The 12,104-nt window shown below is 35.2% G+C and overlaps 2 protein-coding genes across 2 annotated transcripts; one reads left to right on the top strand and one right to left on the bottom strand.

Annotated features, from left to right (window-relative positions):
* Positions 1 to 232: 232 nt before the first annotated feature.
* On the top strand, positions 233 to 8,407 carry LOC128157308 (beclin-1-like). Its single transcript, XM_052819801.1, has 16 exons — positions 233 to 502; positions 940 to 1,001; positions 1,721 to 1,767; positions 1,871 to 1,961; positions 2,232 to 2,294; positions 2,389 to 2,462; positions 2,670 to 2,742; positions 2,879 to 3,003; positions 3,580 to 3,642; positions 3,741 to 3,824; positions 3,992 to 4,052; positions 4,136 to 4,224; positions 4,319 to 4,429; positions 4,839 to 4,881; positions 4,987 to 5,090; positions 8,171 to 8,407. Exons 1-16 carry the CDS (start codon positions 370 to 372, stop codon positions 8,274 to 8,276), a joined length of 1,329 nt encoding a protein of 442 aa, XP_052675761.1. The 5' UTR covers positions 233 to 369; the 3' UTR covers positions 8,277 to 8,407.
* A 1,965-nt stretch (positions 8,408 to 10,372) lies between these two features.
* Positions 10,373 to 12,078, bottom strand: LOC128155696 (uncharacterized). Its single transcript, XM_052817532.1, has 2 exons — positions 11,816 to 12,078; positions 10,373 to 10,702 (listed from the first exon to the last, which is right to left on the bottom strand). The coding sequence occupies exons 1-2, from the start codon at positions 11,946 to 11,948 to the stop codon at positions 10,509 to 10,511; spliced, it is 327 nt and encodes a 108-aa protein (XP_052673492.1). The 5' UTR covers positions 11,949 to 12,078; the 3' UTR covers positions 10,373 to 10,508.
* Positions 12,079 to 12,104: the final 26 nt, after the last annotated feature.

Raw genomic sequence — 12,104 nt, 5'->3', positions numbered from 1 at the left:
TATATATATATATATATATATATATATATATATATATATATATATATATATATATATATATATATATATATATATATTAAATGTATGAACGAATATATATATATATATATATATATATATATATATATATATATATATATATATATATATATATATATATATATATATTCAGGCGAGCATTGTGGCCCGTAAGCCTCTGTGTTTTAGTACATATTTTTAAAATCGGGCTCGATGTTCCTATATGCAGAAGTAAACTTCCTGTGTACTCCCAGAGAAAAAAAAAATAAAACCACAAAAAACCCAATAACTGAATTGCTGAATATAGCAGGGCGAAAAAAGATGTAAATCTAGCAGCTCTGTTGGAACCAAATGGCAACCATCAAGGTTGAATCGAAGTCGGGCACAACTCACGTAAGTTTTGTCTGTCAGCGATGTCGCCAACCTCTGAAACTCGACCACAGCTTCAACACCCTAGATCGACAACTTCTTGCCGAGCTCTCAGGTAAGCTTGGTTTATTATCATCATACAATCTCTCTCTCTCTCTCTCTCTCTTTTGATTGATTGATTGAAAACACTTGTACTTGTTGTTAAAATGTTTTACATGCTGAAAAAATAGACTATCTTTAATTTGATTAAGGTTTCAATCTATAATGTAATGTCAATAGATAAGTTGATGCATGTAAATACGGCAATATTACTAAATTAATAATATGTAACAGCTTTAATTCACTGAAACCCTTTCATCAGGTTGGGACCAATCTCCCAAATCGGATATAATAGCCGTTTGGGATAGAATAGCCCAAATGGGATATAAATTCAAAGTGCAAAAATATAAATTTTTGATTTTGGTCCCAACCTGTTCATATGTGTGTACTAAGCCCAAATGCTGCTTATTGCACCATACTGTTGATTTCATTATGTTTACAAAACTCTTTCAGCACCCTTTACTGCTGTTGAAAGTAATGAAGATGAGCTGGATATTATATCAAAACCTGCATTGGTAAGATTGCACATCATTTTGTGAGCAAGACTTGAATATGGTATGTGACATTTTGAGCATTGTTGATCTTTTTGATGTCAGAACAGCACTTTGAAGAAAAGTCTGACAGTTGCTTATATAACCACTTGATAATAGCAGGGACATATAGACTAATGGGATAGACAACATTCGGAAGTCTTGCCGAAATTACGCTGTACTTGATTTCATAGGTCAATTTTTTAACCTCGATTACATGTATATCTATAATGTTACCAAATATATCAATAAAAAGCCTTTAAAAAACCATCTTGGTATTATTATTTTAAAATTGTTATTTGCACTGCATATCCCTAATCTGACGAAGTTCTTAAAAAAACCTCACAAATCTGTTTTGCCCCATTTCTGAGTATATGTAAAAATGAATGTTTGTTTTCATTAGGCTATATCTAAATTATTTTACAACATATGAATAAAATAATTGATACACAAGCAACTTGTCAAGGCTTGCATGATATTTTGGGAAGTAAACATTGAGAATTTAGAAGTTGCCTATACCATTAGTACATTGTCTATGGTGAAAGGAATTCTTACTGGTACTATACCTTATACACGAGAATTTTCAAAGATTAATCAATTTTGATGTACATGTACTCTACAATAAACTGTTATTTCCCTGCAAGGTTACACAGTGTTTTACCTCTATGTATACCCTTACCAGTTATTTTTCAATTTTTTTGTAGGATGATGTTGAAGTTGATGAAAATTACTCAAAAAGAGATATAACAAGGTATCAGTATTAAGATGCATAAAATTTGGCAAAAATGCGTAAATAATGATCTTTCATGTTATATAAATGTAAAATCATCAAAAGACATGATTGTTTTCTTCAGCACCCCTGAACCAGATGAAGATGCTGGTGATTTCCTCCTCTTGGGTGAAACAAGCCCTGGCAATATGGACAATCTCAGCCATAGAATACGAGTAAATTATAACATTATTATTAAATATGATTAGGCCACCTTAAAAATGTTTGCAAAATGCTGGAGTCATGTTTAAACTTTGTGTTGGTGTGTAGAAAAACAAATTTTTTCGAGTCAGGTACTAATTTGTTAGTTTGTCTGGAGAGGGCAAACACAATATTTTCAAAAAGTGGCATTCTTTGAGCATAAACTATACACATTCATTAACAGAAAATCTTTTTATTGTATTATGACCAGTCATATCAATTTTTAATATCTTTTTTTTTCTAAGGTTTCCAGTGCTTTGTTTGATGTTATGTCTGGGCAGTCAGAGATTGATCATCCACTTTGTGAGGTAGGGTGAAAATCAACACAGAATTCACAGGTAATTAAAGAAAAATACTTTTCTAAGCATTTGATTAAATGAATCATTGCATTACATTTTGTAGGAATGTACAGACAACCTGTTGGATCAGCTTGATAACCAGTTAAAGATCACAGAGGATGAATGCAAGGATTACAGGTGTGTCTCTGTAAAAGGTTGGAAAACTGACACAACTAGGCATAGTGCACAATATGCATGCTTACTGAACTATTGGACTCATTATACAGCATTTTTTGTGAATAATCTTAAGATTGTACACTTCTAGAAGAAATCGTCTTTTGGTGTTATTTTTAATATACTCCTAACTGATACAACTTTCTTACTAATTGCTTATTGTATGTGAAGAGAGTTCCTGGAAAACTTGGACAGCATTCAAACAGAAGAAGACGGGTCTAATCTAGATGTGGAATTGCAGCAGGTATAATCTTATTTACGTTAAAAAAATCAAGTCAAATCAAAAATTATTGTCCAATACATGTACCGGTAGTGTAAGATTTCAAATACACAACAGTTTAGAAAGTACATGTATTTGTTATATGATAAAACTTTTGCAGCTTCAGGCAGAGGAACAGTCCTTGAGACAACAGTTACAAAACCTGGAGACAGAACAGGAGCACACTGAGGCCCTGTTAGAGAAGGAGAGAGAGATCAGTCAAAAACTTCAGGATGAGGAAGATAAGTAAGAATTTTCATGTACCGGTATCTAGTGCTATTCAATAACCGCGGACTTATCAGAGTTAATGAGATGGGGCTCAATTTTACTAAAATTTTGTGGGCATCCCTCACCCATTAAAGAACATTTCAAACAAAACAATTATCTAAACAAATCTTAAAATTTGACGATCCCCATATTGGCCTCACAAATTTAAACGATTCCACAGTATGAGATATGAAAATTAAGACTCATACTCTAACCATGGTGAATGGATGCCAACTATGATTTAGGTGAAAATTTGTTTTCATTTGGAGGTTTTTTGTCAAGAGGTAGCCCTGAATTTGATTGTTAGATGTTTTCAGAAGTATCTCATATTTCTTAAAACTATTGATTCATATGAAGTCATAATAATTCCTTTATAAGCTAAATTTATTATCTTTTAGTGCGGTAATATGACTAACTAGCAAAGCAAACTTTAAGTACAGGTACATGTTAATACCTGTGTGTGTGTGTTTTTTGTACGGATTTGAAGTGGAAGTTCAATAATTTATAATGTGAATGTTTTTATCATTCTATTTGAACTATAATGTTTTATTGTAGATATTGGAAAGAATACAATGAATATAAAAGACAAGTCCAGGAATTAGAAGATGAACAAAGAAGGTAAAGAAAAAAATTCATGCAAATTGAAAAACAAAAGAATTCATTGCAATTTCAAATAAAAATGAAATAAATAATTTCATGTTTTGTGTATTTTGCAGTGTTGACAACCAACTTAAATATGCACAAACACAACTGGACAAACTAAAGAAAACAAATGTGTTCAATACCACATTTCATATCTGGTTAGTATCTTTTTCACTCTTGAACAATCCTAATGTAATAAACCAATCTTTGAAGTCCAAGTTTTAAATAATCTTTGTAAATTCCATCACTTCTTATCTTACATAACTTACAAATTAATTAATCACGTTAGATGCCTGATATGATTTGAATATCTTATAAATTTTAGGCATAGTGGTCACTTTGGAACCATAAATAATTTCCGTTTGGGAAGATTACCAAGTGTCCCAGTAAGTACTTGAATAAGAACTTTGTACATATATGCATATGCGTTGGTTAAGAACCAATCAAGCTCTGTAACATTGCTTTGCAGGTTGACTGGAATGAAATAAATGCTGCTTGGGGTCAGACTGTCTTACTTTTGAACTCACTTGCCAAAAAGATGAATTTAACCTTTCAGAGGTAAACACATGTACCTGCAAGTGGAAGTTTACACAGTATATCAGCACTCCTCGCCTCTGACGTTCTAGTAGACTTATTCTTATTTGTTTTCTAGGTACCGCCTTGTTCCCTTTGGAAACCATTCTTATATTGAATCCTTGTCCGACAAATCCAAAGAGCTGCCGTTGTATGGGTCTGGTGGATTCCGCTTCTTCTGGGACACAAAGTAAGATTGAGTGGTGTATATCATTTATATACCAGTTTCAGAAGGATTTCATCAGAAGTAAAGACTGAATATTATTTTTCTATCATCCATCATCTTATTACATCAGCAGTTACCATGTTTTTAAAAAAAGTCATCTTAGTACCATTTATATACATATATATGTACCTTATATATCCAAGTCTACTACTTTAATTTAGCAAAAATCATCAATGGACAGCTTTTTTATTACTGGAACATGTACATGTATATTCAAAGTTTAGAACAGCTGTCTTTCTCTCTGTATTAAGACAGGGAATTGTAACTCACATTTTATTTACCAGTAACTACAAATGTCCTGTGTTATGTATGTATCACTTTTGATGCATTCGTTTAAATCTGTTTAGAAATTTTAAATGCATTTCTTTTGCAGATTTGACCAGGCTATGGTAGCTTTCTTAGACTGTTTACAGCAGGTAAATCAAATTTGATTTATTTTATAAATCATTATATTTATCATATGCATGACTCTCATGAATGTACCAGTTTCTACAAGTATAGTTTAACTTTTGCTGTTGTAGTTCAAAGAGGAAGTGGAGAAGGGGGACACAGGATTCTGTTTACCCTACAAGATGGAGAAAGGGAAGATAGAGGACAGCAGCACAGGAACATCATACTCAATCAAGTAGGTCAAACTTAATCAAGTATGTAAACCTTAAACACAAAAAATAGGTAAGCTGTACTATATCATGTTCACAACCCTAGATACATGTACCAAAGTATGGTACCGACCAGACCCAACCTAACAGAAAGCAAACCCTAACCAAACCAGGTCTGCTTTTGGTGTCTGAATAAGGTCTGTTATGGTGGACCCAGAGCAGACCCCAAGCTGACCCAGAGCAGACCCCAGGCTGACCCATAGCAAACCCAGAGTGGACATAGAAAGCAGACCCTTATATTGCTACTGAAAAAATTACCAAATGTCTCTACATGTGTATTTGGAATACCTTTTATGGGGTAAGAAAAAAGAGGGGTCTGCTTCACACTTCAGTATATTAGCAGACCAAAGAGCTAAACCTAAATAAACCCATAGCAGACACCAAGCAGAGCCCAAGCTGACCCACAGCAGATGTAAATGTTTAAAAAGCAGACTCAAGCAGCCTAGGTGTCATATAATATTTTGAACCCCGCGATATATTGAACCCTGGTTCAAAATATCGCTGCGATATATTGACCCCCCACCTCCCCCCCCCCCCCCCCCCCCCCCATAAAATATTGAACCCCAGGTTCAGAGGGGGTTCAAAGTATTATGGCCGTGAAATTTTGAACCCCCCTCTATTTTTCATTGTTTTTGGAGAAGGGGTTCAAAATATTATGGCTGCGATATATTGATCCCCCTATCTATTTCCAATTTCCATAGGAGAGGGGGTTCAAAATATTATGGCCGCGTTTTTTGAACCCCCCTCCATTTTTCATTTATATTGGAGCGGGGGTTCAAAATATTATGGCTGCGATATATTGATCCCCTACCTATTTCCTATTTCCTTTTGAGAGGGGGTTCAAAATATTATGGCCTCGATATTTTGAACCCCCCTCTATTTTTCATTGCTTTTGGAGAGGGGGTTCAAAATATTCTCAAAGGGAATTGGAAAAAGGTATTGGGTTCTAAATATTGCAGCTATATTATCTTAAACCCCCTCTCCCGTAGCAATAGCACTGAAAATTAAAGGGGGGTCAAAACATTGCAGCCATAATATTTTAAACCCCCTCTCCAATAGCAATGAATATTAGAGGGGGTTCAAAATATAGGGGCCATAATATTTTAAACCCCCTCTCCAATAGCAATAAATATTAAAGGGGGTTCAAAATATCGGGGCCATAATATTTTGTTATACTTTCATGTTAAATACTGAAATCTGATTGGTTAATAATAATATTTTCTATTACCCTCAGCGTTAGCAACGCACTTAGCAACGGGTAACATTAAAAAATGTTACATGCGCGAAAATTATGCGCGTACGGTTCGCTGTAGAATTCACGTTGTTCCTATATAAAAGCAGTAAAATTTTCTTAAAAATTAAGACATTCAGTATAACAAAATAAATAGTGCCTGTTTGGGAGGATAACAGTTGAAATTGACACCCTTCGAAAACCATTGTCAACCTCCGCTTCGCTTCGGTTGACAATGGTTTTCTCGGGGTGTCAATTTCAACTGTTACCCTCCCAAACAGGCACTATTTATATATTAAACCCCCTCTCCAAAGGGAATTGGAAATAGGATAGGGGTTCAATATATCGCAACCATGATACCCCCTCTCCAATAGCAATGAAAATAAGAGGGGGGTTCACAATATTATGCCCGCGATATTTTGAACCCCCCTCTTATTTTCATTGCTATTGGAGAGGGGGTATCATGGTTGCGATATATTGAACCCCTATCCTATTTCCAATTCCCTTTGGAGAGGGGGTTTAAAATATTATGGCCCCGATATTTTGAACCCCCTCTCCAATGGGAATTGGAAATAGGTAGGGGGTTCAATATATCACAGCCATAATATTTTAAACCCCCTCTCCAGTAGCCATAGCACTGAAAATTAAAGGGGGGTTCTATCGTGGCTATAATATTTTGAACCCCCTCTCCAAAAGGAATTGGAAATAGGATAGGGGTTCAATATATCGCGACCATGATATTTTTAACCCCCTCTCTAAAGGGAATTGGAAACAGTAGGGGGTTCAATATATCGCAGCCATAATATTTTGAACCCCCTCTCCAATAGCAATGAAAATTAGAGGGGGTTTCAAAATATCGCTGCCATAATATTTTAAATGGGGTTCAATATTTTATGGGGGGTTCAATATATCGCATTATCGATAATTTGAACCCGGGTTCATAATATCGCATAATATATAGAACCCGGGTTTTCGCGGCATCAAAATGTTATATGACTCAGGTGTCGGCTTTTGGGAAGTGCTTTGGTGTTAGGTTATGTCTGGACTGTACTGAACTAAGTTTGTCAATCTTTCTCATTGAAATTGGCAAAGGGTGAAAAAACTATGAGGGGATTAAATATGAACAAGTCCAAGGTAAAAATAAAGGTTAAGGGTTCTGTTAAATGAAATGGCAGGACATATTGGTTATCAGATCAAACTTTTCAAATGGGGATGCATTTCACAAGGATGTCAAATATATCAAAAGTTGGATATACATGTACATATAATTTTTAAACACTAGTAATTAACACCTATCAAGTTAAAATGAAACTAAATGAAAGCTACACTTTTGCACAGACAGCAACAGCTGTAACTAAGCAGTGTCTCTCTGTTCAAATGAATCAGCTTATTAATGATAACTATGAAACTGCCCCTTGTATGGCTAAAATTGTAGATAAGGGAAATATTAGTTGATAGATAATTTAATGACATTTATGAAATGATTGCTTATACATCCTTTTTCACCAGACTATATCAATTTCCCTTCCAAAGAGCAGTCCTGCAATTATCAGGAAACAGTCAATCAAGTAAAAATGATAGAAAATGTCATACATGTAGAAGGGTTAATTATAAATGTGCAAAAAATCAAAGTACATGTAATTATATGATGTGCCTATGAACGACTTTGATTTATCAAGTAATATTCAGACTTATTGATTGCAAACCAGAAACCTTTTACATTGTACATGTACTTGTTTTAAAAGGGGCGTGGCTGCAGCATTTAAGACCCACTGATTTATAATGCTCAAGAAAGCCAATTATTTTAATCTATAGAATCCAGTTCAATTCCGAAGAACAGTGGACCAAAGCCTTGAAGTACATGTTAACAAACTTGAAGTGGGGGCTGGCCTGGGTGTCCTCTCAGTTCGCCAACAAGTGACAGCTGGGAGTTGTGACCAGTATTCCGACATTTATTTATTTATTGAACACCGTGAAAAATAGTCACCTCATAATGATCAAGAATTGTGATACTTTGTGTGTTTGTCATGTTTTAATAAAGGAAAGACTTTGCTTCTCTTGTATTGTTTCAATGATTTTATATTTAAAGAAAGAAATTAATATTTTAATCCCGTTACTTAGCAATTGATTGACTGATCAATTGCATATGTGTACCGTATTATATAAACCCTAACTCTAAACCTAAACACAGTGAATAGTAAACCTAGGAGAAAGTGCAAGCTGTAGTGCTTGAGCAAAACTACTTCGTATTCGGCCTTTTCAAAAATATCTAGGAATAAACAAAGCTTCTCGATGACTTTAGAGCAAAAAAGTATAACATTTACAAATTGTAGTCTTTTTTTATATTCAAAGTCATTAATTTTGCTGCTCTCCTAAGCTTTTCTACACTTGCAATGAAATACAAGCATTATATCACTGAATAATGATTTTTTCTAGGATATATGATTTATGAATATACATGTACATTGATATCAAATGCGTTATATATAATATCAATACAGCCACTGTTCATGCAGTTCTGTTTCTGAAAAATCAATAAAGGCTTGTATTACATGTAAACATATTTTGCACATATAATATGTGCTATTGTGTACATGTAGATTTATTTAGAACAACGACCCAATATAATTTAACCGGCGGAGAAAGACAATTCAAGTCGTCATTGCCGCATTCTTCTTTCATTCAAAAAAAGTGATATCGCACAATTTTACTATCGTTAGTTCACGTCACCAGAAAAGATAACTTCACAATGGAACTAATAATGCTTTTATCCCCCGAACTTACCATGCAGCATCGCAATCTAAAAGCTTGATCTCCGTCTCACTATTACAGAATTATGTTGTTCCGATCGGGCCACTTCGACCCTAGCACTTTAATTCGCCTTTCGGGCGAAGATGCGAAGGTGAAGTAGCGAAGATGCGAAGGAGCGTTAGCAGTATCGCTCAGGACTTCGCCTTCGCACTCTCACCTTCCAAAATTAATAAACAGTGCTGCTGGGATCAATGATGAGGTCGTTTACTTTGTAACCCTTGTGCCTGGTTCATCGCGATACATTTAGCTTTCGTCACAATACTTTAAAAACGAACTAAACATACCCTTTCGTTTATCTATATTTCCCATTCTCTGTTTGAAACCCAGTTGTAAGGTTGTGTGATAAGGAGAAATACCCTTTTTCCAACAATAATAGGCTCAAATAATCTTAAATAAACGTTACATATTTTGTGTTTTTACTGTTCAAGCAATTTGCTTTTTTAACATGCTGAATTCTCCAATTGTGGAGAGCAAAAAAATCACTTCAATCACTAGAATTAACCAATACCGGGGGGTATATCTTAGAACATAAATGGTGTCGTTATATTTATAATGTCGTGATCACGAACAAATATATTTTAGTTGTGCGATATAAAAAGTACTGCGATCGAGATACGTTGTGCGATTTGTCTTGCGCAAGAGATGTGATAAATTGTGGGCTAGAGTTTTTATCGTGCGCTTGAAATATTATGCCGTGCAAAAGATATTATGTCGGGTGCACAAATTATTACATGTGTCATGTCGTTCGAAAGAAATGATAATTAAGTCGTGTGCAAAAAATATGTTGAATATGTTGATCTCTAGTTATTGAATACAGTCGCTGTCTGAAATGAACGTTTGCTTCTCTCCTTTGTTATGTGGTTCTACATAGTGCACACCCTTTCAAAAATAAAATCTGGTGAAGATTTCATATTAAAACGGCAGTTTAATGCAAAAAGTTTTCACATGCACAAAATGTTTAATCTACGTGAGATATAGACCCGAAATGCAGTCTGTGTAACATACTAAAGTATTACGTAATCGCATATTCATTTATTGTAAAAACAAAAAAATACACTGTAATGCATCTAATATAACCAATTCATAACTTCTCATCAATATTATGGCACGTGAAATTAAAACTTAATTCGTAAATCGACTAACAGCAACTTATGCATGTCCACACAAACTTGAAGCGTGTGTATTGGTACATATGGATTTCATGGATTTCCCCTCTCTCTCTTTCTCTCTCTCTCTCTCTCTCTCTCTCTCTCTCTCTCTCTCTCTTCTATTGCACTGAAGACAATGATGTACAGTTTACATAATATAGACACAGTCCGCTTTAGTCTACATTATTCATCCATCATTCCCTGGCCATTCCCATCAGTCGGTCTCCGCGGAGTTCCTGGGCCTCCTGGATAATGGCACAGAATGGACAGAATAGAACGGCCAGGAAGTCCCCCAGCATGGACCCCAGGATTCCCTTCTCCTGTCTGACCCGGCCTCGTATTGAGGTTCCAGCCACCAGGTGCAGCACGGGGACGAAGTACGCCATACCTACAACAGTACAGACCGTGTGTTTAAACAGTGTAGCAAGTTTCTAACGCGTTTTATCATATATGCAATTATGAAAGTTGCCATCTACACATAAATACGGAGAAAACTCGATAAAAATAAAAAGTGTGCGCGGATGTGGAAGGTGGGGTTGGGAGATGAGGTATAGTTCACAAAGTAATATTATCGATAAAAAGGCCTTGGACCCCCCCCCCCCCTCCTTCCGCAAACAAAATAATCCCCCAGACCTCAACCTTCGGAAAAAGAATTAAGTTCCCGAATCTAAAGGGGGGGGCGATGTGTATTATTCATGCATGATCCTTAATGATTAACTTTTCTTTAAAAAAAAAATAGGGATTTTATAAAGAAAATCTTGAGTAAAGTCTATATATGTTTTCACCAAACTAACGCTCTAGATAGTGCAGTTTATGATTAGTACTCCGGGAAACAATTTAGCCGAAACAAAACTGCCATTTGTTTATTGACCATGCCGTTTGCTTCGACTTCAATTGTTTCCTCTTCCTCTACTGACAACTGGTTACTATTCACGTAATATTCACTCAGACAGTTCTGTGTTTCAACCTCAAGTAAAACTAATCATGTAACCCTCCATGTAACGTTATATTTACATCAGTTAATTTTATTAAGTACTCAAGGTATTGAACACACGTAATCCTTGCATTACTTACAATGTAACTTATCATCGATAACTGCGTGTATTCTACTATATTGACCATGATATACTTGTTCGTGCAAGTCATTTACCGCGTAAGTAAACACATTGTTAGCGTAAATCTTTTTTTTTTTAAAGTTGTAAACATGTCCGATATACGTAATACCGGTATATGTATGTATATATACAGTTACACGATCGATTATAGGAAATTGTTCACGTAAAATAATTGATTTATTGCTAAAAATCAATAATTGTTTATTCGTGTAACTTTAATCGATCACTAGATATTTGGATATGTATTCTAGGGGGAAAACACTTTCGTTTTCTAGTATACTAGTATACCTTATCTTTATTTTCACATCCACCTCATTCATTGATATTTCCTATCAAGGACCCTCTTTAAGAAACATGCATATGTACGTTTCCCCCCTAACACTTACCACAACAGCAGCAACTTTCACCCACCGCCTCGGCGTTCTTGCCAAACGTGTAACATGGGATGATGTAGGTGATGATACAGATCCCAAAATCATTAAAACATCCGAACAAACTATTGCTCCAATCCCCTGACATGTTGCCAGTACAAATTTACCCACAAGGACTTCCCTATACAACTTTGTGTGGGTCACGCGCTCTCTGTCACGAGTTTTAAGTCGTCTACCTTGCTCAGGCCTTCACTAAAAAACTGGTTACTAATATCTGTTGTAGTTTATAAGAACGTTGAACTGA

This window comes from Crassostrea angulata, chromosome 7 (genome assembly GCF_025612915.1).
Source record: "Crassostrea angulata isolate pt1a10 chromosome 7, ASM2561291v2, whole genome shotgun sequence".
NCBI classification, from domain to species: Eukaryota; Metazoa; Mollusca; class Bivalvia; order Ostreida; family Ostreidae; genus Magallana; species Magallana angulata.
The sequence above is the reverse complement of the archived record's forward strand: the minus strand, read 5'-3'. Positions and strand labels throughout refer to the sequence as shown.

What these genes read in the sequence shown, in the direction of transcription:
- LOC128157308 (XM_052819801.1), top strand. Translation starts at nt 370, where the DNA reads ATGGCAACCATCAAGGTTGAATCGAAGTCGGGCACAACTCACGTAAGT. An exon ending in ATCTCAGCCATAGAATACGA is followed by an intron (nt 1,962 to 2,231) that starts GTAAATTATAAC and finishes TTTTTTTCTAAG; the next exon opens with GTTTCCAGTGCTTTGTTTGA. An exon ending in AATACCACATTTCATATCTG is followed by an intron (nt 3,825 to 3,991) that starts GTTAGTATCTTT and finishes TATAAATTTTAG; the next exon opens with GCATAGTGGTCACTTTGGAA.
- LOC128155696 (XM_052817532.1), bottom strand. Translation starts at nt 11,948, where the DNA reads ATGTCAGGGGATTGGAGCAATAGTTTGTTCGGATGTTTTAATGATTTT. An exon ending in TGAAAGTTGCTGCTGTTGTG is followed by an intron (nt 10,703 to 11,815) that starts GTAAGTGTTAGG and finishes GTACTGTTGTAG; the next exon opens with GTATGGCGTACTTCGTCCCC.